This window comes from Salvelinus alpinus, chromosome 1 (assembly GCF_045679555.1).
Source record: "Salvelinus alpinus chromosome 1, SLU_Salpinus.1, whole genome shotgun sequence".
Lineage (NCBI taxonomy): Eukaryota > Metazoa > Chordata > Actinopteri > Salmoniformes > Salmonidae > Salvelinus > Salvelinus alpinus.
Window position 1 is genome coordinate 29,038,152 of NC_092086.1, and position 26,702 is coordinate 29,064,853.

A 26,702-nucleotide genomic window follows, 5' to 3' on the forward strand; every position below is an offset into this window, starting at 1 on the left:
CTAGCAGTCTCCTCACGCTCACTAGCAGTCTCCTCACGTTCCCTAACAGTCTCCTCATCCTCTCTAGCATTCTCCTCACTCTCACTAGCAGTCTCCTCACGCTCCCTAACAGTGTCCTCATCCTCCCTAGCAGTCGCCTTACGCTCTCTAGCACGCTCCTCACACTCCCTAACAGTCTCCTCATCCTCCCTAGCAGCCTCCTCATCATCCCTAGCAGTCTCCTCACGCTTACTAGCAGTCTCCTCACGCTCCCTAAAAGTCTCCTCATCCTCCCTAGCAGTCTCCTCATCCTCACTAGCAGTCTCCTCACGCTCCCTAACAGTCTCCTCATCCTCCCTAGCAGTCTCCTCACGCTCACTAGCAGTCTCCTCACGTTCCCTAACAGTCTCCTCATCCTCTCTAGCATTCTCCTCACTCTCACTAGCAGTCTCCTCACGCTCCCTAACAGTGTCCTCATCCTCCCTAGCAGTCGCCTTACGCTCTCTAGCACGCTCCTCACACTCCCTAACAGTCTCCTCATCCTCCCTAGCAGTCTCCTCATCCTCGCTAGCAGTCTCCTCACGCTCCCTAGCAGTCTCCTCATCCTCCCTAGCAGTCTCCTCATCCTCCCTAGCAGTCCTCTCATGCTCCCTAGCAGTCTCCTCACATACACTAGCAGTCTCCTCCTCCTCCCTAGCAGTCTCCTCACGCTCACAAGCAGTCTCCTCACGCTCCCTTACAGTCTCCTCATCCTCCCTAGCAGTCTCCTCAAGCTCACTAGCAGTCTCCTCACGCTCCCTAACAGAGTCCTCATCCTCCCTAGCAGTCGCTTTACTCTCACTAGCAGGCTCCTCACACTCCCTAACAGTCTCCTCATCTTCCCTAGCAGCCTCCTCATCCTCACTAGCAGTCTGCTCATCCTCCATAGCAGTCTCCTCATCCTCCCTAGCAGTCTCACGCTCTCTAGCAGCCTCCTCATCCTCCCTAGCAGTCTCTTCATCCTCCCTAGCAGTCTCCTCATCCTCCCTAGCAGTTTCCTCATCCTCCCTAGCAGTCTCCTCATCCTCCCTAGCAGTCTCCTCGACCCTCCCTAGCAGTCTCCTCACGCTCTGTAGCAGCCTCCTCATGCTTCCTAGCAGTCTCCTCATCCTCCCTAGCAGTCTCCTCATCCTCCCTAGCAGTCTCCTCATCCTCCCTAGCAGTCACCTCACGCTCCCTAGCAGTCTCCTCATCCTTCCTAGCAGTCCTCTCACGCTACCTAGCGGTCATCTCACACTCCCTAGAGGGCTCCTCATCCTCCTTAGCAGTCTCCTCATCCTCCTTGGAAGTATAATCCTCCCTAACAGTCTCCTCACCCTCCCTAGAAGTCTCCTCATCTTCTCTAGAAGTCTCCTCATTGACCCTAGCAGTTTCCTCATCCTCCCTAGCAGTCTCCTCATCCTCCCTAGCAGTCTCCTCATTTTTGCTACCAGTCTCCTCACCCTCCCTAGCAGACTCCTCGTCCTTCCTAGCAGTCCTCTCACACTAACTAGCCTGTCACCTCATGCTCCCTATCAGTCTCCTCATCCTCCCTAGAAGTCTCATCCACCCTAACAGTCTCTTCACCCTCCCTAGCAGGCTCCTCATCCTCCATAGATGTCTCCTCATCCACCCTAGCAGTCTGCTCATCCTCTCTAGCAGTCTCCTCATCATCCCTAGCAGTCTCCATACACTCCCTAGCAGTCTCCTCATCCTCCCTAGCAGTCTCCTCATCCTCCCTAGCAGACTCCTCACACTCCCGAGCAGTCTCCTCATCCTCCCAAGCAGTCACCTCATGCTCCCTTTCAGGCTCCTCATCCTCCCTAGCAGTCTCTCATCCTCCCTAGTGGTCTACTAATCCTGTCTCGCAGTCTCCTTATGCTCCCTAGAAGTCTCCTCATCCCCATAGCAGTCTCCTCACGCTCCCTAACAGTGTCCTCATCCTCCCTAGCAGTCGCCTTACGCTCTCTAGCACGCTCCTCACACTCCCTAACAGTCTCCTCATCCTCCCTAGCAGCCTCCTCATCCTCACTAGCAGCCTCCTCATCCTCCCTAGCAGTCTCCTCATCCTCCCTAGCAGTCTCCTCATCCTCCCTAGCAGTCTCCTCATCCTCCCTAGCCGTCTCCTCATCCTCCCTAGCAGTCTCCTCACGCTCCCTAGCAGTCTCCTCATCCTCCCTAGCAGTCTCCTCATCCTCCCTAGCAGTCTCTCATCCTCCCTAGTGGTCTTATAATCCTGTCTCGCAGTCTCCTTATGCTCCCTAGAAGTCTCCTCATCCCCATAGCAGTCTCCTCATCCTCCCTAGCACTCTCCTCACTCTCACTAGCAGTCTCCTCACGCTCCCTAACAGTGTCCTCATCCTCCCTAGCAGTCGCCTTACGCTCTCTAGCACGCTACTCACACTCCCTAACAGTCTCCTCATCCTCCCTAGCAGCCTCCTCATCCTCACTAGCAGCCTCCTCATCCTCCCTAGCAGTCTCCTCATCCTCCCTAGCAGTCTCCTCATCCTCCCTAGCAGTCTCCTCATCCTCCCTAGCCGTCTCCTCATCCTCCCTAGCAGTCTCCTCACGCTCCCTAGCAGTCTCCTCATCCTCCCTAGCAGTCTCCTCATCCTCCCTAGCAGTCCTCTCATGCTCCCTAGCAGTCTCCTCACATACACTAGCAGTCTCCTCCTCCTCCCTAGCAGTCTCCTCACGCTCACAAGCAGTCTCCTCACGCTCCCTTACAGTCTCCTCATCCTCCCTAGCAGTCTCCTCACGCTCACTAGCAGTCTCCTCACGCTCCCTAACCGAGTCCTCATCCTCCCTAGCAGTCGCTTTACGCTCACAGTCTCCTCATCTTCCCTAGCAGCCTCCTCATCCTCACTAGCAGTCTGCTCATCCTCCATAGCAGTCTCCTCATCCTCCCTAGCAGTCTCACGCTCTCTAGCAGCCTCCTCATCCTCCCTAGCAGTCTCTTCATCCTCCCTAGCAGTCTCCTCATCCTCCCTAGCAGTTTCCTCATCCTCCCTAGCAGTCTCCTCATCCTCCCTAGCAGTCTCCTCGACCCTCCCTAGCAGTCTCCTCACGCTCTGTAGCAGCCTCCTCATGCTTCCTAGCAGTCTCCTCATCCTCCCTAGCAGTCTCCTCATCCTCCCTAGCAGTCTCCTCATCCTCCCTAGCAGTCACCTCACGCTCCCTAGCAGTCTCCTCATCCTTCCTAGCAGTCCTCTCACGCTACCTAGCGGTCATCTCACACTCCCTAGAGGGCTCCTCATCCTCCTTAGCAGTCTCCTCATCCTCCTTGGAAGTATAATCCTCCCTAACAGTCTCCTCACCCTCCCTAGAAGTCTCCTCATCTTCTCTAGAAGTCTCCTCATTGACCCTAGCAGTTTCCTCATCCTCCCTAGCAGTCTCCTCATCCTCCCTAGCAGTCTCCTCATTTTTGCTACCAGTCTCCTCACCCTCCCTAGCAGACTCCTCGTCCTTCCTAGCAGTCCTCTCACACTAACTAGCCTGTCACCTCATGCTCCCTATCAGTCTCCTCATCCTCCCTAGAAGTCTCATCCACCCTAACAGTCTCTTCACCCTCCCTAGCAGGCTCCTCATCCTCCATAGATGTCTCCTCATCCACCCTAGCAGTCTGCTCATCCTCTCTAGCAGTCTCCTCATCATCCCTAGCAGTCTCCATACACTCCCTAGCAGTCTCCTCATCCTCCCTAGCAGTCTCCTCATCCTCCCTAGCAGACTCCTCACACTCCCGAGCAGTCTCCTCATCCTCCCAAGCAGTCACCTCATGCTCCCTTTCAGGCTCCTCATCCTCCCTAGCAGTCTCTCATCCTCCCTAGTGGTCTACTAATCCTGTCTCGCAGTCTCCTTATGCTCCCTAGAAGTCTCCTCATCCCCATAGCAGTCTCCTCATCCTCCCTAGCACTCTCCTCACTCTCACTAGCAGTCTCCTCACGCTCCCTAACAGTGTCCTCATCCTCCCTAGCAGTCGCCTTACGCTCTCTAGCACGCTCCTCACACTCCCTAACAGTCTCCTCATCCTCCCTAGCAGCCTCCTCATCCTCACTAGCAGCCTCCTCATCCTCCCTAGCAGTCTCCTCATCCTCCCTAGCAGTCTCCTCATCCTCCCTAGCAGTCTCCTCATCCTCCCTAGCCGTCTCCTCATCCTCCCTAGCAGTCTCCTCACGCTCCCTAGCAGTCTCCTCATCCTCCCTAGCAGTCTCCTCATCCTCCCTAGCAGTCCTCTCATGCTCCCTAGCAGTCTCCTCACATACACTAGCAGTCTCCTCCTCCTCCCTAGCAGTCTCCTCACGCTCACAAGCAGTCTCCTCACGCTCCCTTACAGTCTCCTCATCCTCCCTAGCAGTCTCCTCACGCTCACTAGCAGTCTCCTCACGCTCCCTAACAGAGTCCTCATCCTCCCTAGCAGTCGCTTTACGCTCACTAGCAGGCTCCTCACACTCCCTAACAGTCTCCTCATCTTCCCTAGCAGCCTCCTCATCCTCACTAGCAGTCTGCTCATCCTCCATAGCAGTCTCCTCATCCTCCCTAGCAGTCTCACGCTCTCTAGCAGCCTCCTCATCCTCCCTAGCAGTCTCTTCATCCTCCCTAGCAGTCTCCTCATCCTCCCTAGCAGTTTCCTCATCCTCCCTAGCAGTCTCCTCATCCTCCCTAGCAGTCTCCTCGACCCTCCCTAGCTGTCTCCTCACGCTCTGTAGCAGCCTCCTCATGCTTCCTAGCAGTCTCCTCATCCTCCCTAGCAGTCTCCTCATCCTCCCTAGCAGTCTCCTCATCCTCCCTAGCAGTCACCTCACGCTCCCTAGCAGTCTCCTCATCCTTCCTAGCAGTCTCCTCACGCTACCTAGTGGTCATCTCACACTCCCTAGAGGGCTCCTCATCCTCCTTAGCAGTCTCCTCATCCTCCTTGGAAGTATCATCCTCCCTAACAGTCTCCTCACCCTCCCTAGAAGTCTCCTCATCTTCTCTAGAAGTCTCCTCATTGACCCTAGCAGTTTCCTCATCCTCCCTAGCAGTCTCCTCATCCTCCCTAGAAGTCTCCTCATTTTTGCTACCAGTCTCCTCACCCTCCCTAGCAGACTCCTCGTCCTTCCTAGCAGTCCTCTCACACTAACTAGCCTGTCACCTCATGCTCCCTATCAGTCTCCTCATCCTCCCTAGAAGTCTCATCCACCCTAACAGTCTCTTCACCCTCCCTAGCAGGCTCCTCATCCTCCATAGATGTCTCCTCATCCACCCTAGCAGTCTGCTCATCCTCCATAGCAGTCTCCTCATCCTCCCTAGCAGTCTCACGCTCTCTAGCAGCCTCCTCACCCTCCCTAGCAGTCTCTTCATCCTCCCTAGCAGTCTCCTCATCCTCCCTAGCAGTTTCCTCATCCTCCCTAGCAGTCTCCTCATCCTCCCTAGCAGTCTCCTCGACCCTCCCTAGCAGTCTCCTCACGCTCTGTAGCAGCCTCCTCATGCTTCCTAGCAGTCTCCTCATCCTCCCTAGCAGTCTCCTCATCCTCCCTAGCAGTCTCCTCATCCTCCCTAGCAGTCACCTCACGCTCCCTAGCAGTCTCCTCATCCTTCCTAGCAGTCCTCTCACGCTACCTAGCGGTCATCTCACACTCCCTAGAGGGCTCCTCATCCTCCTTAGCAGTCTCCTCATCCTCCTTGGAAGTATAATCCTCCCTAACAGTCTCCTCACCCTCCCTAGAAGTCTCCTCATCTTCTTTAGAAGTCTCCTCATTGACCCTAGCAGTTTCCTCATCCTCCCTAGCAGTCTCCTCATCCTCCCTAGCAGTCTCCTCATTTTTGCTACCAGTCTCCTCACCCTCCCTAGCAGACTCCTCGTCCTTCCTAGCAGTCCTCTCACACTAACTAGCCTGTCACCTCATGCTCCATATCAGTCTCCTCATCCTCCCTAGAAGTCTCATCCACCCTAACAGTCTCTTCACCCTCCCTAGCAGGCTCCTCATCCTCCATAGTTGTCTCCTCATCCACCCTAGCAGTCTGCTCATCCTCTCTAGCAGTCTCCTCATCATCCCTAGCAGTCTCCATACACTCCCTAGCAGTCTCCTCATCCTCCCTAGCAGTCTCCTCATCCTCCCTAGCAGACTCCTCACACTCCCGAGCAGTCTCCTCATCCTCCCAAGCAGTCACCTCATGCTCCCTTTCAGGCTCCTCATCCTCCCTAGCAGTCTCTCATCCTCCCTAGTGGTCTACTAATCCTGTCTCGCAGTCTCCTTATGCTCCCTAGAAGTCTCCTCATCCCCATAGCAGTCTCCTCATCCTCCCTAGCACTCTCCTCATCATCCCTAGCAGTCTTCTCATCCTCCCTAGAAGGCTCCTCACCCTCCCTAGCAGTCTCCTCAACCTCCCAGCAGTCTCTTCACTCTCCCTAGCAGTCTCCTCATGCTCCTTAGCAGTCTCCTCATCTTCCCTAGCAGTCTCCTCATCCTCCCTCACACTCACTAGCAAACTCTTCACGCTCCCTTACAGTGTCCTCATCCTCCCTAGCAGTCGCCTTACGCTCACTAGCAGTCTCCTCACACTCCCTAAGAGTCTCCTCATCCTCCCTAGCAGCCTCCTCATCCTCACTTGCAGTCTCCTCATCCTCCCTAGCAGTCTCCTCATCCTCCCTAGCAGTCTCCCCAATCCTCCCTAGCAGTCTCCTCATCCTCCCTAGAAGTCTCATCATCCTCCATAGCAGTCTCCTCACGCTCCCTAGCAGTCTCCTCATCCCCACAGGAGTCTCCTCATCCTCCCTAGCGGTCTCCTCATCCTCCTTAGCAGTCTCCTCATCCTCCTTGGAAGTATCATCCTCCCTAACAGTCTCCTCACCCTCCCTAGAAGTCTCCTCATCTTCTCTAGAAGTCTCCTCATTGACCCTAGCAGTTTCCTCATCCTCCCTAGCAGTCTCCTCATCCTCCCTAGCAGTCTCCTCATTTTTGCTACCAGTCTCCTCACCCTCCCTAGCAGACTCCTCGTCCTTCCTAGCAGTCCTCTCACACTAACTAGCCTGTCACCTCATGCTCCCTATCAGTCTCCTCATCCTCCCTAGAAGTCTCATCCACCCTAACAGTCTCTTCACCCTCCCTAGCAGGCTCCTCATCCTCCAAAGATGTCTCCTCATCCACCCTAGCAGTCTGCTCATCCTCTCTAGCAGTCTCCTCATCCTCCCTAGCAGTCTCCATACACTCCCTAGCAGTCTCCTCATCCTCCCTAGCAGTCTCCTCATCCTCCCTAGCAGACTCCTCACACTCCCGAGCAGTCTCCTCATCCTCCCAAGCAGTCACCTCATGCTCCCTTTCAGGCTCCTCATCCTCCCTAGCAGTCTCTCATCCTCCCTAGTGGTCTACTAATCCTGTCTCGCAGTCTCCTTATGCTCCCTAGAAGTCTCCTCATCCCCATAGCAGTCTCCTCATCCTCCCTAGCACTCTCCTCATCATCCCTAGCAGTCTTCTCATCCTCCCTAGAAGGCTCCTCACCCTCCCTAGCAGTCTCCTCACCCTCCCAGCAGTCTCTTCACTCTCCCTAGCAGTCTTCTCATGCTCCTTAGCAGTCTCCTCATCTTCCCTAGCAGTCTCCTCATCCTCCCTCACACTCACTAGCAAACTCTTCACGCTCCCTATCAGTGTCCTCATCCTCCCTAGCAGTCGCCTTACGCTCACTAGCAGTCTCCTCACACTCCCTAAGAGTCTCCTCATCCTCCCTAGCAGCCTCCTCATCCTCACTTGCAGTCTCCTCATCCTCCCTAGCAGTCTCCTTATCCTACCTAGCAGTTTCCTCATCATCCCTAACAGTCTTCTCATCCTCCCTAGCAGTCTCCTCATCCTCCCTAGCTGTCTCCTCATCCTCCCTAGCAGTCTCCTTATCCTACCTAGCACTCTCCTCATCATCCCTAACAGTCTTCTCATCCTCCCGAGCAGTCTCCTCATCCTCCCAAGCAGACACCTCATGCTCCCTTTCAGGCTCCTCATCCTCCCTCGCAGACTCCTCATCCTCCCTAGCGGTCTACTAATCCTGTCTCGTAGTCTCCTTATGCTCCCTAGCAGTCTCCTCATCCCCATAGCAGTCTCCTCATCCTCCCTAGCAGTCTCCTCATCCTCCCTAGCAGTCTCCTCACGCTCCCTAGCAGTCTCCTCATCCCCATAGCAGCCTCCTCATCCCCATAGCAGTCTCTTCATCCTCACTAGCAGTCTCTTCATCCTCCCTAGCAGTCTCCTCATCCTCCCTAGCAGTCTCCTCACGCTCCCTAGCAGTCTCCTTATCCTACCTAGCAGTTTCCTCATCATCCCTAACAGTCTTCTCATCCTCCCTAGCAGTCTCCTCATCCTCCCTAGCTGTCTCCTCATCCTCCCTAGCAGTCTCCTTATCCTACCTAGCACTCTCCTCATCATCCCTAACAGTCTTCTCATCCTCCCGAGCAGTCTCCTCATCCTCCCAAGCAGACACCTCATGCTCCCTTTCAGGCTCCTCATCCTCCCTCGCAGACTCCTCATCCTCCCTAGCGGTCTACTAATCCTGTCTCGTAGTCTCCTTATGCTCCCTAGCAGTCTCCTCATCCCCATAGCAGTCTCCTCATCCTCCCTAGCAGTCTCCTCATCCTCCCTAGCAGTCTCCTCACGCTCCCTAGCAGTCTCCTCATCCCCATAGCAGCCTCCTCATCCCCATAGCAGTCTCTTCATCCTCACTAGCAGTCTCTTCATCCTCCCTAGCAGTCTCCTCATCCTCCCTAGCAGTCTCCTCACGCTCCCTAGCAGTCTCCTTATCCTACCTAGCAGTTTCCTCATCATCCCTAACAGTCTTCTCATCCTCCCTAGCAGTCTCCTCATCCTCCCTAGCTGTCTCCTCATCCTCCCTAGCAGTCTCCTTATCCTACCTAGCACTCTCCTCATCATCCCTAACAGTCTTCTCATCCTCCCGAGCAGTCTCCTCATCCTCCCAAGCAGTCACCTCATGCTCCCTTTCAGGCTCCTCATCCTCCCTAGCAGTCTCCTCATCCTCCCTAGTGGTCTACTAATCCTGTCTCGCAGTCTCCTTATGCTCCATAGCAGTCTCCTCATCCCCATAGCAGTCTCTTCATCCTCACTAGCAGTCTCCTCATCCCCATAGCAGTCTTCTCATCCCCATAGCAGTCTCCTCATCCTCCCTAGCAGTCTCCTCATGCTCCATAGTAGTCTCCTCATCCTCCCTAGCAGTTTCCTTATCCTCCTTAGCAGTCTCCTCATGCTTCCTAGCAGTGCCCGCACGCTCCCTAGCAGTCTCCTCACTCTCCCTAGCAGTCTCCTCATGCTCATTAGCAGTCTCCTCATCTTCCCTAGCAGTCTCCTCATCCTCCCTCACACTCACTAGCAAACTCTTCACGCTCCCTATCAGTGTCCTCATCCTCCCTAGCAGTCGCCTTACGCTCACTAGCAGTCTCCTCACACTCCCTAAGAGTCTCCTCATCCTCCCTAGCAGCCTCCTCATCCTCACTTGCAGTCTCCTCATCCTCCCTAGCAGTCTCCTCATCCTCCCTAGCAGTCTCTTCATCCTCCCTAGCAGTCTCCCCATCCTCCCTAGCAGTCTCCCCATCCTCCCTAGCAGTTTCCTTATCCTCCTTAGCAGTCTCCTCATGCTTCCTAGCAGTCTCCTCACGCTCCCTAGCAGTCTGCTCATCCTCCCTAGCGGTCTCCTCACACTCCGTAGCAGTCTCCTCAAACTCCCTAGCAGTCTCCTCAAACTCCCTAGCAGTCTCCTCATCCTCCCTAGCAGTCTCTTCATCCTCCCTATCAGTCTCCTCACCCTCCCTAGCAGTCTCCTCATCCTCCCTTGCAGTCTCCTCACGCTCCCAAGCAGTTTCCTCATCCTCCCTAGTAGTCTCCTCATCCTCCCTAGCAGTCTCCTCATCCTCCCTAGCAGTCTCTTCACGCTCCCTAGCAGCCTCCTCATCCTCCCTAGCAGTCTCCTCACACTCCCTAGCAGCCTCCTCACCCTCCCTAGCAGTCTCCTCACACTCCCTAGCAGTCTCTTCATCCTCCGTAGCAGTCTCCTCACCCTCCCTAACAGTCTCCTCATCCTCTCTTGCAGTCCTCTCACTCTCCCAAGCAGTTTCCTCATCCTTCCTAGCAGTCTCCTCATCCTCCCAATCAGTCTTCTCATTCTCCCTAGCAGTCTCCTCATCCTCCCTAGCAGTCTACTCACGCTCCCTAGAAGTCTCCTCACGCTCCCTATCAAACAAAGTCTCAAAGGGCAGCTTTGCAGTAAGTGCACATCAGAGGAGGCTGGTGGTAGGACCTATTTGAGGACTGGCTCATTGTAAAGACTGGAAAGGGAGTAAATGGAACGGTATCAAACACATCCAACATATTGAAACCACATGTTTGACTCCATTCCATTCGTTCCAGCCATTGCAATGAGCCCGTCCTCCTATTGCTCCTCCCATCAGCATACTCTGCTGCACAGATGCTAAACAGAACCAAATGCCATCCTCACTACAGGGTCCTCCTCTACTGTCTATTCATAGAAGACATAATCAATTCAGATGCTTTCACATTAGGGGTCTCCACCACAGACATACAATTACTGGAATGGACTTTCCCATTCAAGTCATTCAATTGCTGTCGTCCCAACATCCTTGACTTTCATTTAGTGATGTTGGTGTTCAGTGAAGATACACGTACATCAAGAATGGAGGGCTCATTGTGGCTTGGCTATGCCCTTTGGTGGACTTTCTTCACATGCTTGATGTCTTATGCTTACCATAGAAAACACCATTACGTGTGGATGATGTGAGTTCCCCCCCCTCCATACAATGTAAAACACTTTTCACCTCTGGAAAAGCACTGCATAAATCCTATTCATAATTGTTTTAATTGAACCCTGATAGATCCCTTTGTACAGTACCATTGCTCCATCCTTTAGAAGGCTATGTCAATGAAGTCAGAGAAAGGTGAGTTAAACCTCCTTTATAAGACTGTCATGCTGAGACTGATTGTCCTAATATGGACACCGTACAAGTCTTTTAACTAAAACTGCTGTTTTTGGGCACCAGGCTGTAGAGCTTGGTATTAGCCGGCTGATCCTCACATTAGGGATCTGTTGTCTGTTTGCTGAACACCACAGCCGTCACTATGGTCTCACACTGTGTTGCCTAGCAACGCCGATGGGCTGTCCACCTCTTCCTGCATCCTGATCTGGCAACCCAGGGAACCTGGAGAGTGACAGTTTATACAGGATACCAAGGTCACTCAGTTAACACAGATATTAAAGGACACCAAGACTCACAATCAAACACAGATAAATACAGGATACTGAGGACTAGACCTCTCAATAGAATACAGTTTGTTCTGACAAGATACTAGAACCAAGGCATGTCAATAGCCACAAGACACTCATGACATCAGACATGACATTAGACATGACCTCAGACATGATATCAGACATGACATTAGACATGACGTCAGACATGATATCAGTAATGACATTAGACATGACATTAGACATGACATCAGACATGACATCAGAGTAGACATTCACATCATAAGTGATATCCTGTTCATGATAGGACATGACGACAACATCTAATCTTTAGGTTTCAGGACCTTGTAGAGGGCTTGTTAGAGCGTACTACCTATTTTGTGTGATCATAGCCAGGTGAGGGTTGGTGAAGGACGGTCTGCGATGGGGACAGGGAGAAGTTATAGGGTGTTGATTATGCGTATATGCTTTCAAGCCAGTAAAATCAACCAGAAAGACTATTGCTGTTCTCCTTCTAGTGGCCAAATGCATTATCATCCTAAACCCTCTATTGAACCATGAGTATTGGGGTTATGCCATTACTCAACAGCTGCTGTTGCTGAAAGTACAAGTTGATCAGCCAGTGATCCAAACAGCTGTAGGTAGAGGAGCTCCAAGTTCCCGGAAGAACAAGATGATGCTGATAATACCTTTAAGGAGAGAAGCTTAGAGATTAACACTCAGCGAAAAGATTACACTGCAGTCTTCAGATTACTGTGTGACTGTGTGTGTGAGAGTGTGTGTCTGCGTGTAAGAGAAAGAGAGTGTGTTTTAGTGTGTCTAAGTCTATGTGTGTGTGTGAATGCTTGTGTGTGTGTGTGAGAGAGTGTGTGTAAGTCTGTGTCTAAGTCTATGTGTGTGAGTGTGTATGTGTGTGTGTGTGTGTGTGTGTGAAGGATTGTGTGTGTGTGTGAGAGTGTGTGTAAGTCTGTGTCTAAGTCTATGTGTGTGAGTGTGTATGTGTGTGTGTGTGTGTGTGTGAATGATTGTGTGTGTGTGTGTGTGTGAGAGAGTGTGTGTAAGTGTCCTATGTGTGTCTATGTGCGATTCTGCAGGAGGCTGCTGAGGTATCAGTTTAAGGGGGGAAGCTGGGTCGAGTCTCAGGGAGTCAGAGTGCAGCTGAAGACGTCAGAGGTCGGAGTGCAGCTGAAGACGTCAGAGGTCAGAGTGCAGCTGAAGACGTCAGAGGTCAGAGTGCAGCTGAAGAAGTCAGAGGTCAGAGTGCAGCTGAAGACGTCAGAGGTCAGAGTGCAGCTGAAGACGTCAGGGGTCAGAGTGCAGCTGAAGACGTCAGGGGTCAGAGTGCAGCTGAAGACGTCAGAGGTCAGAGTGCAGCTGAAGACGTCAGGGGTCAGAGTGCAGCTGAAGACGTCAGAGGTCAGAGTGCAGCTGAAGAAGTCAGAGGTCAGAGTGCAGCTGAAGACGTCAGAGGTCAGAGTGCAGCTGAAGACGTCAGGGGTCAGAGTGCAGCTGAAGACGTCAGGGGTCAGAGTGCAGCTGAAGACGTCAGAGGTCAGAGTGCAGCTGAAGACGTCAGGGGTCAGAGTGCAGCTGAAGACGTCAGGGGTCAGAGTGCAGCTGAAGACGTCAGGGGTCAGAGTGCAGCTGAAGACGTCAGAGGTCAGAGTGCAGCTGAAGACGTCAGGGGTCAGAGTGCAGCTGAAGACGTCAGGGGTCAGAGTGCAGCTGAAGACGTCAGAGGTCAGAGTGCAGCTGAAGACGTCAGGGGTCAGAGTGCAGCTGAAGACGTCAGGGGTCAGAGTGCAGCTGAAGACGTCAGGGGTCAGGATACTTCACATATAATACTCATACAGTACCTCCAGACGGTCTGTGTGGATGTCTGGCTGTGTTTCTAAGGCTTTGAAAAATGCATATTCACAACCGACCTCCCTCTCTCTCTTTATTCAGGCCAAGCATTGATCCTCTAGCCAGATGTTAAAATATCTCTTTAATTCTTATTTCCTATTCTGACCCCCTTCCAAGGATAGATACACACACACACAAACACACACACACACACACACACACACACACACACACACACACACACACACACACACACACACACACACACACACACACACACACACACACACACACACACACACACACACACACACACACACACACACACACACACACACACACACACACACACACACACACACACACTGTTTGTTGTCATTTTTTTATTGCACACCTTTATCATTTAGCTAACAGATGTTCACAGCAACAATGCAATAGGAGAAAACAGAACAGAAGCGTATCGCTGCAGCACTGCAGCCTCTTAGGTCTTCCAATATATTTATAGATATTTACAGTGAAAATATGAAAATCGCAAGTACAACGCCCATGGCCGAGCTAACCCTTTAACTGCTGCTGTATGAAGGGAGGAGAAGGCTGAGTTGGTAGAGCAACTCCAGGGTTGTGGGTTCGATTCCCACGGAGGACCAGTACAAAAAAGTATGCAAACATGTATGTACTCACTACTGTAAGTCACTCTGGATAAGAGCGTCTGCTAAATGACTCAAACGTAAATGTATAATGTTAACTCTTCCAACATAGTCTGAGGATCCAGGTCACACAGGCTGTAGTGTGAACTCTATGTAGTTGTAGTCCTGGTCGTATGGCCACCCGAAACATTCAAGTATACCCAACATTGCACAGGCACCAGGTTAGCCATACGTAGCCAGATTCTAGGGGCTATTGGTGGAATATAGAACGCCTGTATTGAGCTCAACGCTTCCAGCAATCAAAGACAGCTTTTCAGATCATAAAATGGACATAACATAATTAGTACCAAAACATAATTAGTACCAAAACATAAAGAGAAACGTTTCAAAAAAAGAAAAACCTTAGAACATACCCCTTATTTCCTCATCCATTTCTAAATGTTATGACAAATCCTATTTTCATTTGGAAAAGCGTTGAACAATACAACAGGCACATTGTGCGTTACTGTGCAGCCTGGATTGTAACAGAAAACTGCATTTGACATTTGTTTGGTGTTGTAATGGTAACTTGAGTTGGTATAAACGATGAATGACATGACAACGGGGTAGTGGATCTGACTTGTATACTGGTATACACTGTAATCACTGTTCCAACCTATCTTTACAGCCACATGGATAGAGACTAGACTATTTCCACCTCCAAAATAATAATTTCGGCGTTACTGACGTCAACTTGAGGCTGCGTGAAGTGTGAGCAAAACTGGTGAGAAATTGTTGGTAATAAAATAATCTCACGTGGGGATAAAGCAAAGAGATCATGTATTTTGGGGGAAAAACAACAAAAAGCACTCATTTGTTACATGATATGAAGATATATGGGGATTTTTACCAAGACCTCGAAGGCCAATTAAATGAATAGCGTCAGATTGATATTCTCTCATGGCAGTATTTACATACTCCTGTATTATTATTATGTGGATGAATCCCAAATGGCACCCTATTCCATATATAGTGCACTACTTTTGACCAGAGCACTATGGGGATAGGATGTCATTTGGGAGGTACCCTTTGTCTCCACATCCTGTAAACCAGGACTGCCATGCTGAGAGCAGAACAGAGAGGCTCAGCTGACGTGAGATCTAAGCAAAACCAAACATATCAACCATGTCGGTCACACTGTCATCATCTATCACAACTTCCTGTAAAGGCTATTCTCATGTCCTTGACCAACATGTCCTAGTAAACCACGCAGCATGTTTTCATTCCAGCCATTCCAGCAAAGCATTGATTTAGAAGTTCCTCGGTCAAAAAGGCAGCATTTCTGAATAAATGGGGCAGCAATTATCTTAAGTGCCAACCATGAACGAGTGACACATTTTGATGGAAGGCTTTGATGAAAAGAAATGGAAAGATTGAATGATATCTAATATTAATGGACGAGGGCAAGGGCACTCAACACTAGTCAACTTCTGGGCTGCTGAGAGGTGCTTCTCTAAGAGCCCTTGTTTAAGAGAGCTGCTTCCATCCAGGCTTTGAACACTGAATTTAAGTTGATCTGAAAGCTTTATTGAAAAGGAAACCGGTAGCACTTTCTTTAATGGTGTACTGATTCAACGGGTATTTAGGTGGTACTTATTAGGAAACGATGTGGCATCACTGAGTTCTAGCTGGAGCTTCACTATACTTTATGCTTCAAATTCACCACAACTGGGAACTACCTGGATCAAAACGGTGTGTATATAAATGCTTGTTTGAATCCCAAAGTACCAAATGAGTACTTTATGTAGTAATTAATGGGGTATTACTGTACAATTACCATTTTACCATGTAATTTCTTAGTAAATAGCAGGTCATTTCTGTACTGTAAACAGCCTCTGGTATAATGTCTCATAGTAATGGAGGCATATAGCATAGTCATAGATAGTGATGGGTTGAAAATGGTGACAACTGATAAATAACGGTCACACTGACATTTATCATAAATAATATACTATATTCTTTTCATACACTCCCTCTAAAATTAAAGCTCTATAAACCTTATATTCCATTCCTCCAGTTACTGTGCATAAATAAAGCTCAAACCACATTTTAACTTGTTAAAGTAAAATCTCATTTGGTTGTGTAACACAAATATACTGTAGCTAGCTTAACGCTAACCCGAGCAAACAATGATAGCCTTCGCATTCAAACAACCCAAAAAACATAAAATAAGAAAACCAACAAAACCAAGTCAAAATGGTCCCTATTTATCATGTCCAAGAGAAGTAATAAAACATCGGTACTTAGCAAAGACCAGGCCTCTTCTCTCCTCAGCTCACTGCTATATCTGTGGACCAACAGTACCTATATATAAATACACGTACATGGGAGGTTCCATAGAGGCATTGACGGCAAGTCTCGGAATTCACTGAATTCAAAATGGCGGCTCTCGCACAGTCACAGGATCCAGTCAGTCTCTCCGTGAGACCAGACACCCATGGTTGGTTCACCATCAACGGTAGTTTCTTTGGAGGTCCAGGATGGGGACCACCCCCCATCTCCCTCTCTTCCTAGCCAGGCCTTACTACCTGTGCCCTGGGTTCCTATGGGTGGCTGTGTCCCTGCCCCCTCTGGCTTCTCTGGCCCAGTGGTGGTCGTCCACCTCCACCACGTTACTGTAGCCCTCCTTCTCCACGCAGACAGCCAGGACCTGGAGCACCAGGCGCAGCCTCCGGTCCATGGCCTCCAGGTGGGGCTGGATGAGGACGGGGTGGAGGCGGTCACGCAGCAGGGACTCCTCCATCAGACGGCTCAGCTGGTACTCCTCCTTGGCGAGCAGCTGCAGACGCAAGTGGGTCGACTTCCTCACTCTGTGGGGCGGGGAGGAGGGGAGAGAGGGAGGGGAGGGGGAAGGGAGGAAGGGGGTGAGGAGGGGAGAGAGGGAGGGGAGGGGGAAGGGAGGAAGGGGGGAGGAGGGGAGACAGGGAGGGGAGGGGGAAGGGAGGAAGGGGGTGAGGAGGGGAGACAGGGAGGGGAGGGGGAAGGGAGGAAGGGGATGAGGAGGGGAGAGAGGGAGGGGAGGGGGAAGGGAGGAAGGGGATGAGGAGGGGAGAAAGGGAGGGGAGGGGGAAGGGATGAAGGGGATGAGGAGGGGAGAGAGGGAGGGGAGGGGGAAGGGAGGAAGGGGGGAGGAGGGGAGACAGGGAGGGGAGGGGGAAGGGAGGAAGGGGGTGAGGAGGGGAGACAGGGAGGGGAGGGGGAAGGGAGGAAGGGGATGAGGAGGGGAGAGAGGGAGGGGAGGGGGAAGGGAGGAAGGGGATGAGGAGGGGAGAAAGGGAGGGGAGGGGGAAGGGATGAAGGGGATGAGGAGGGGAGAGAGGGAGGGGAGGGGGAAGGGAGGAAGGGGGTGAGGAGGGGAGAGAGGGAGGGGAGGGGGAAGGGAGGAAGGGGTGAGGAGGGGAGAGAGGGAGTGGAGGTGGAAGGGTGGGTGAAGGGAGGAAGGGGGTGAGGAGGGGAGAGAGGGAGTGTAGGTGGAAGGGAGGAAGGGGGTGAGGAGGGGAGAGAGGGAGGGGAGGGGGAAGGGAGGAAGGGGGAGGAGGGGAGAGAGGGAGTGGAGGTGGAAGGGTGGGTGAAGGGAGGAAGGGGAGAGGCAAGAGGTCTTACTTTACAGATGGACTTCTTAAAAAGGGATGCACTTGTAAATCTAGTAAGGATACTAGGAATATAAAGGGAAACATGTTTCAAAAGAAGAAATGCAGACTAATTATACTTGCAAATTGTGCAATAGTAATGACAAAGTGAAACTGTGCAAGCAAGCAGTTTACACAGGAAGGTGTGGTATGATGGAGAGAGAGAGAGAGATAGAGAGGTAAAGGAACAGGTACTGACCTGCAGCATTGGCTCAGAGGCACCAGGATGGAGAGCTCGTCATGGGAGTGTTTCCCAAACCTGCAAAGAAGAGAAGAGAGGAGCAGAAAAGAGAGGAGAGGAGAGAGGTGAGCCAAGCAACACCACTCACTGGCTGATAATACAACACCTTGGTCTGTGTTTCTCACAGTCTGTCTCACAGTCACCAGCAGCAGTACATCTCTCAGGATCAGTGAAGAAGCCCTCAGACTGAAAGCTCCAGAGTCCTGAACATTCTATTCTCATTGAACATTCCACTCACATTCCCTTCCCATTGAGTGTGACAGTCAGGGACTGAGAGTTTTGCCACATGCCTTTGTAGCTTGATTCTGAAATGCACCGTGTACCTCAGACATTTAAAATACCTTTAAAACATTTGTTATGCCTTTGCTTTGAGCTGTTGCTTTGAGCTGTTGCTTAGTGTAACAACTCAGAACTGAAGTTAATGAAAGAGAGTTTTAGAAGGAAGGCTATGTGACAAATCAGACATGACCAGCCGTCTAGAGAACAGATACAACGAGTTGAGGTGTGTTGTGTTTTCTCCTCACCCTCTTCCGTTGTCCAGATGGATGATGAAGGTCTCGTTTCCAAACTTCTCAAAAGTCTCGTAATGGTGCCGGTCCATGTTACCTGGATACAGAGGTAAACAACATTAATATACATAGGAAAAGAGGACCCCTATTCACCAAGAATGTCTATATAGGGAATAGAGTGCAGTGGAGGGAGTAGCGTGTAATGGAGCTTCTGTCCTCACCCATGAGGAAGTCAAAGATGGTCATGTCCATGATGTCCAGCAGACGAGAACCACGGTCATAGGGAGGAGTCTGCTTCACCTCGTCACAGTAGTCTGGGTCCACCTCCCACCTGACCACACAACCAATCACATGGGCACGCGGGCACACGCACACACACACGCACACACGCGCACACGCACACACACACACGCACCCGCACGCACACACACACACACACACACACGCACACACACACAGAGAGAGTGACATTTAGATAGTGTGAGAGGCTTTGTTTGGTCCAGTCCCTTTTGGCAGCAACCCTTCCTGTCGAGCCATGATGTGTGTGTATGTGTGTGTGTTTGCTTGCCTGCATGCCTGTGTGTGCTTTGTGTGTGTTGTTAAGGACAGACCCCTGCTGCTCAAAAGCAGAGCAGGGAGGCACACAGCAACTTGACAAGAGAAGGAGAGAGGGAGGGAGGGGTCAGAGGGGAGTGAATGGGAGGAAGAGTGAAAAAGAGAGAGAGGGGTAGAGAGAGAGTGAGAGAGGGGAGGGAGAGGGGAAAGTGAAAGAGAGAGAGAGAGAAGGGGAGGAGACAAGGTGTGACAAGTAAAAAAGGAGAATATGAGTAAGAAAGTCACAGTGACAAAGTAAAAGAGATGAAGTCACAGTAACACAGTGAAAGGCAGAGATGGACAGATAGATAGACAGTGAAAGTATCAAAGAAAGTAGATGGAGTCATTCCATGTTCTCTATTTGCACTCTGTTGACGTAATCAAAGAACACAGGAACATGGAGGTGAGAGAAGACCCTGTCTCCCGGGGCAACTAACTCAGTTTATAATGAGCTGCTACTTCTCCTGCAACACCAATCTACCTATTTTAATCAGAGGTGGGGATCTGGAGAATGTGTTTTCCTTAGAGAACTGGCTGTTCCTGCTGAGTCACTTCCTGATAAGGCATGCCATGGCACCTTGTGTAATGAGGTGTCATCTGGTGAACCCCAGTAATCAGGGGGTGTGAGGTGACCTTATATATAAAGGGTACACAGTTATGGAAGGCTGTGTGTTTTACTGTGCTTCCTTGTTCTCTATAAGGGTAAAGGCTGTGTGTTTTACTCTGCTTCCTTGTTCTCTATAAGGGTAAAGGCTGTGTGTTTTACTCTGCTTCCTTGTTCTCTATAAGGGTAAAGGCTGTGTGTTTTACTCTGCTTCCTTGTTCTCTATAAGGGTAAAGGCTGTGTGTTTTACTCTGCTTCCTTGTTCTCTATAAGGGTAAAGGCTGTGTGTTTTACTCTGCTTCCTTGTTCTCTATAAGGGTATCTGCATGTTCTTGCATTTGTGGAAGGAGTGTCTGTCTCTTACTCTGCTTTCTTGCGTTTGTGGTAGGATCGTCTCCAAGGGTTCCTCCAGGTCTTGCGTTTGGCCAGGGCCAGGTCTGGCAGGAAGGCAGCCAGAGAACCCTCGATCTGGTCCGGCTTCCCACACAGAGCATGCTCAGTAGAGCAGTAGTAGGAGCACTCGCCATAGAAACAAATGTTATTGGCTGGGGAGAGAGAAAAACACTGGGTTTTAGATGGCAGCAGGGGAGCATGGGAAGAGGAGAGGGGGACATTGTGTATGTGTGTGTGTGTGTGTGTGTGTGTGTGTGTGTGTGTGTGTGTGTGTGTGTGTGTGTGTGTGTGTGTGTGTGTGTGTGTGTGTGTGTGTGTGAGAGAGAGGCGAGAGAGAGAAGGAAGAGAGAGAGAGAGTGAGAGAGTGAGAGACAGACAGACAGAGAGTCAGACAGAGAGACAGATAGACAGACAGAGAGTCAGACAGAGAGACAGACAGACAGACAGAGAGTCAGACAGAGAGTCAGATAGACAGACAGAGAGTCAGACAGAGAGTCAGACAGAGAGACAGACAGAGAGACAGACAGAGAGACAGACAGACAGACAGAGAGTCAGATAGACAGACAGAGAGTCAGACAGAGAGTCAGATAGACAGACAGAGAGTCAGACAGAGAGTCAGACAGAGAGACAGATAGACAGACAGAGAGTCAGACAGAGAGACAGATAGACAGACAGAGAGTCAGACAGAGAGACAGATAGACACACAGAGAGTCAGACAGACAGTCAGATAGACAGACAGAGAGTCAGACAGAGAGACAGATAGACAGACAGAGAGGTATAGAGAGGAAGCTGCCGGCAGGGTGTTGTAGAGCCAGGCTGGTATTGGTTTCTTAATCTTGGGTTCAGGGAGGTAGGGAGGTGAGTGCTGAGCCAGCAAACTGTCTGAGTGTAGCAGTAATCTCCTGTCAGATAGAATGGTCTCTGTTATTCCACATAGCGGTTCACTGGGCTGCATGGGGATCTAACAGACAGTCTGAAGACAGGTTTTAGAAGCTCAGAACTCAGCAACAGCCCTTTACATTAAAGGGGAAGTTCACTATTTTACAACTTAATCTTAGATGGTTCCTCACATTGTTACTTAGTCTATGGGCCCCAGGAGAAACTGGAATCAGTTGTTGGGTTTTCATGAAAGAGCCACTACAAAATGTAACTAACTTTAGCCACCAACTCATGTCTGGGTGGGGAACCATCAAACATTATTTTGTAACATACTGAACTTCCAATTTCATGTAAAGGGCCTCTTTCCTAAGTCCCTTTAAGACCAGTCTACATGGTACATGCCTGTATCAGTATCATGTAAAACACTGGGTTTTCACTCAGTTCATGTAAAGTGGGATTGAAAGGTCTGAATGAAGGACAAGTAACAGACAGAGGGCTTGAGATTGTTCCGTCCGTCTGTTGGACAAGAGCTCTAACAACTCATCTATGAGGATGATTAGGTTACCTTTGACAGATGTGTGTTCAGTGTCTGTCTGTCTGTCTGTCTGTCTGTCTGTCTGTCTGTCTGTCTGTCTGTCTGTCTGTCTGTCTGTCTGTCTGTCTGTCTGTCTGTCTGTCTGTCTGTCTGTCTGTCTGTCTGTCTGTCTGTCTGTCTGTCTGTCTGTCTGTCTGTCTGTCTGTCTGTCTGTCTGTCTGTCTGTCTGTCTGTCTGTCTGTTTGTGTGTGTGTGTGTGTGTGTGTGTGTGTGTGTGTGTGTGTGTGTGTGTGTGTGTGTGTCGGTTCCTCGCCACCACTGGCCCACCACTGAACCACTAAGCTAAAGGGAATTATTTATGGGACTCCTTGTTAGGGGAGGACTTGGATCCAGCTTCTAAATAGAAGTCTTTCTGGTGAATTATTGTGCTTTGCAGTTTGCTTGTTTTCAGAAAGGTTTTTGAAGTGTGTGTGTTTTGGGGGACTCCCTGGAGATTCTGTGTTTTTCTGTGTCGTGCCTACAAATAAACTCAACTAAGCTGTATACGGCATAGTGAATACACAATACACTACTGTTGACTAGAGGTAAATATAAATGTCCAGTCTGATTCCACTACAGGTCTACACAGTAGCTAGGAACCATAGTTTAATCTAAGTAGCTAGTCTGATTCATCTACAGGCCTACACAGAAGCTAGGAACCATAGTTTTAATCTAAGTAGCCAGTCTGATTCCTCTACAGGTCTACACAGTAGCTAGGAACCATAGTTTTAATCTAAGTAGCCAGTCTGATTCATCTACAGGTCTACACAGAAGCTAGGAACCATAGTTTTAATCTAAGTAGCCAGTCTGATTCATCTACAGGCCTACACAGAAGCTTGGAACCATAGTTTTAATCTAAGTAGCCAGTCTGATTCCTCTACAGGTCTACACAGTAGCTAGGAACCATAGTTTTAATCTAAGTAGCCAGTCTGATTCATCTACAGGTCTATACAGTAGCTAGGAACCATAGTTTTAATCTAAGTAGCCAGTCTGATTCATCTACAGGTCTATACAGTAGCTAGGAACCATAGTTTTAATCTAAGTAGATAGTCTGATTCATCTACAGGTCTACACAGTAGCTAGGAACCAGAGTTTTCCCTGGTCACAAGTATGGAAACTATCCTCAACTACTGCTTTGATCACATAGTAACGCTAACCATAGTGGGAATAAGTTATTTTTAAGAAACAGACAATAAAGAAATATCTAATCTAAGTTTTGAGTTTGCCGTACTCCGTAGGTAGTCTGTGGGAATGTTGTGGGATCGTTGTCAGAACGTAGAAAGCAGTGTGATTACCTGGGGAGATGAAGAAAGTCCTCCAGAGCTTTTTGTCCCTGGTCACATCCCGTATCTCCCTGGTCATGTTGACCAGTCTTCCCGCCACTGGGGGCACTCTCCGGAAGTCTAGGATCCTGAGGGAAGAGACCATAGATATACATACATCAAGATCAGTGTGAAACATAACGTAGATGTCTGGAATTATCCCATTAGAAAACCCAGGAGAAAAAGTAAATTATTCTATAAGACTTTATTGACCCCACAAGGGATAATATATATGACACCATTGTTCTACAAGCCATTGTATTGTCATAAACACACTGTGTATAGAACCACATGCTGATGAGATAAAATAGTTTTAGGGCCTTCATACCTTATTTTATTTATTCTATAAGGGCTTAATGATGGAATACTCTTCCTTACCACATCATCAATAACTATTATCACAAATAAACATCTGTAAATGATATGCCATAAAAACCAGGACACAATTTCCTGCTCGAGGGAGAAGCAAGGAATGATTTTCAATCCAAAGTGTCAACGGTGGAGTGTGTGTGTGTATACGGCCCTCTTTCTTCCTGCTAGTGTGGGTGAAATATTACTAAGAATTCATCTATTTTACAGTATAATCTCCTTTCACTGGCTTTTAAAGTTCTGTTTATTGAACTTCAGCATCCGGTCGCTCAAACCGCACTGGCCTGAGAGACTGGGACTCCTCATTCTTTCTCTCCTGCTCCCTTTCTCTTTCTCCCTCTCTCTCTCCCTCTCTCCTTCTCTCTCACACGCATCTTCTTTCTTTGTCTACCCCTCTCTTCCTCTCTCCCCACTCTCATCCCTTTACTCTACCCCTCTCCTCCTCTCTCCCCACTCTCATCCCTTTACTCTACCCCTCTCCTCCTCTCACCCCACTCTCAACCCTTTACTCTAATCCTCTCCATCTCTCTCCCCACTCTCATCCCTTTACTCTACCCCTCTCCCTCTCTCTCCTCACTCTCATCCCTTTACTCTACCCCTCTCCTCCTCTCTCCCCACTCTCAACCCTTTACTCTACCCCTCTCCTTCTCTCTCCTCACTCTCATCCCTTTACTCTACCCCTCTCCTTCTCTCTCCTCACTCTCATCCCTTTACTCTACCCCTCTCCTTCTCTCTCCTCACTCTCAACCCTTTACTCTACCCCTCTCCTCTCTCCCCACTCTCAACCCTTTACTCTACCCCTCTCCTTCTCTCTCCCCACTCTCATCCCTTTACCCCTCTCCTTCTCTCTCCCCACTCTCATCCCTTTACTCTACCCCTCTCCTTCTCTCTCCCCACTCTCAACCCTTTACTCTACCCCTCTCCTTCTCTCTCCTCACTCTCATCCCTTTACTCTACCCCTCTCCTCTCTCCCCACTCTCAACCCTTTACTCTACCCCTCTCCTTCTCTCTCCTCACTCTCAACCCTTTACTCTACCCCTCTCCTTCTCTCTCCTCACTCTCATCCCTTTACTCTACCCCTCTCCTCTCTCCCCACTCTCATCCCTTTACTCTACCCCTTTCCTTCTCTCTCCTCACTCTCATCCCTTTACTCTACCCCTCTCCTTCTCTCTCCCCACTCTCAACCCTTTACTCTACCCCTCTTCTTCTCTCTCCTCACTCTCATCCCTTTACTCTACCCCTCTCCTTCTCTCTTCCCACTCTCAACCCTTTACTCTACCCCTCTCCTTCTCTCTCCCCACTCTCATCCCTTTACTCTACCCCTCTCCTTCTCTCTCCTCACTCTCATCCCTTTACTCTACCCCTCTCCTTCTCTCTCCTCACTCTCATCCCTTTACTCTACCCCTCTCCTTCTCTCTCCCCACTCTCAACCCTTTACTCTACCCCTCTCCTTCTCTCTCCCCACTCTCAACCCTTTACTCTACCCCTCTCCTTCTCTCTCCCCACTCTCAACCCTTTACTCTACCCCTCTCCTTCTCTCTCCCCACTCTCATCCCTTTACTCTACCCCTCTCCTTCTCTCTCCTCACTCTCAACCGTTTACTCTACCCCTCTCCTTCTGTCTCCCCACTCTCAACCCTTTACTCTACCCCTCTCCTTCTCTCTCCCCACTCTCAACCCTTTACTCTACCCCTCTCCTTCTTTCTGTTCATCCTTTTCTTGCTTTAACTTCTCGCTTTTCCTTCCTCTCTTCCAACTGACCTTATTTCTGTCTATGCCACACTAGCTGGGCCAGGCCTCCCACTCATTCCATACCTCTTTAACCATCCTTGTCGTTGCTTCCTGCAGCATGACCTCTCTAAGGCTTAGACTCCTGGGAGTGGAGTGTGTGAGCGTGGGTTTGTGTGTGTGTGTGGTGTGTATGTGTGTAACCTTGAAGTCTTAGCTCTCAGGGAGAGAGACAGGGAGACAGGGCGTGGGGCTGCAAGGATGAAACCCTAGCCACCAGATGAAAGCTCTCAGGAGCTATAGCTGCTCAAAGTGCACTGTCACCATGAACCAGATGACAAAGGAACTTCTGTATGGAGCCAGGCTCTCTCTGTCTCTCTCTCTGTCTCTCTCTCTCTCTCTCTCTCTCTGTACCACACTCTTGTCATGGGTAGAGTACTGCATACAGAGAGTGTAGAGTACTGCACAGTGTAGATTATGGGGAGGACTGCACAGTGTAGGTTAACATGGTACAATGTGTGGAAGTGGAAAGGCTTTGAGTTAAACCCTTACACAGTATAACGATAACACAATGTTGTATCAACAGTGTCCACTGTCCAACCATAGAAGGACTGAAGAGAAGAGGCTATGCATTTCCTCCTGTTCTCCTCTTCCTACACATTCCTCTAGCTATTCCAGACTGCTTTAAACACATTTACATTTACATTTAAGTCATTTAGCGGACGCTCTTATCCAGAGCGACTTACAAATTGGAAAGTTCATACATATTCATCCTGGTCCCCCCGTGGGGGATGAACCCACAACCCTGGCGTTGCAAGCGCCATGCTCTACCAACTGAGCCACACGGGACCGTGTGGGACCAAACACACTGCTATATACATCTAAATCAGATTGAGATGCGCATCCCAAAAGGCACCCTATTCCCTTTGCTGTGCACTACTTGGTAAAAAGTAGTGCAGTACAAAGTGAGTAGGGTGCCCTTTGGGACACAAACGCAGAGTTCCACAGGCTGCTGTCCAGAAGATGGTGCGGCCCTGCGCCAAACAACAAGGCCGTAATTCATATAGCCAGCCTCCACTTGGCATACACAACCTAACAACAACCTAAATACAAGCTGGTCTTTAGGGGCTAGCACAGTCACCTCCTCCCTGCCTTAAATGATGCCCAGCTAGCATTGGCATGTCCCTTGGTTTCCTCTCCTCAGCCCACTGTGCACACAAAAACACATGCCTTTGGCCCTGGCCTTGCATTCCACTGGGCTGTGTGTCTGTGTGTGTGTGTCTGTGTGTGTGTGTGTGTGTGTGTGTGTGTGTGTGTGTGTGTGTGTGTGTGTGTGTGTGTGTGTGTGTGTGTGTGTGTGTGTGTGTGTGTGTGTGTGTGTGTGTGTGTGTGTGTGTGTGTGTGTGTGTGTGTGTGTGTGTGTGTGTAACCTTAGGGTGGATAAGTGTTGATGTTCTTACACCTGGTCTGATAATGATGATATACTGAACAGATACTGTGAGAATGTAGACTCACTGTGGTGGTTAGAACAGGTTCTGACATCTTTCCATTCATCAGTAAGTGTTATCTAATGCAAGAAGCTAACTCTAACCCAAACTCTGGACCAGACCCTTATGTATTGGACCAGACCATTACGTACTGGGCCAGACCATTACGTATTGGACCAGACCATTACGTATGGGACCAGACCATTACGTATGGGGCCAGACCATTACGTATGGGGCCAGACCATTACGTATGGGACCAGACCATTACGTATTGGACCAGACCATTACGTATTGGACCAGACCATTACGTATTGGACCAGACCATTACGTATTGGACCAGACCATTACGTATTGGATCAGACCCTTACGTATTGGATCAGACCATTACGTATTGGGCCAGACCATTACGTATTGGACCAGACCATTACGTATTGGACCAGACCATTACGTATTGGACCAGACCATTACTTATTGGGCCAGACCATTACGTATTGGACCAGACCATTATGTATTGGACCAGACCATTATGTATTGGACCATACCGTTATGTATACCATAGTATAATGATGAATGGAAGAACTGATAACTTACTACTACAGTTATCACAGCTTAAA

General features: G+C 49.9%; 1 protein-coding gene across 1 annotated transcript in view; it reads right to left on the minus strand.

Moving 5' to 3' along the window:
- Nucleotides 1-13,442: 13,442 nt before the first annotated feature.
- Nucleotides 13,443-26,702, minus strand: part of fam20ca (FAM20C golgi associated secretory pathway kinase a) — an 80,139-nt gene continuing 66,879 nt past the window's right edge. The window contains exons 6-11 of the mRNA XM_071395633.1: nucleotides 22,479-22,594; nucleotides 19,702-19,882; nucleotides 18,361-18,470; nucleotides 18,155-18,236; nucleotides 17,589-17,648; nucleotides 13,443-16,570 (exon numbers count right to left, since the gene is read on the minus strand). Coding sequence (XP_071251734.1) covers nucleotides 16,285-16,570; nucleotides 17,589-17,648; nucleotides 18,155-18,236; nucleotides 18,361-18,470; nucleotides 19,702-19,882; nucleotides 22,479-22,594 — 835 coding nt within the window. The 3' untranslated portion in view covers nucleotides 13,443-16,284. The remainder of the gene's footprint in view (nucleotides 16,571-17,588; nucleotides 17,649-18,154; nucleotides 18,237-18,360; nucleotides 18,471-19,701; nucleotides 19,883-22,478; nucleotides 22,595-26,702) is intronic.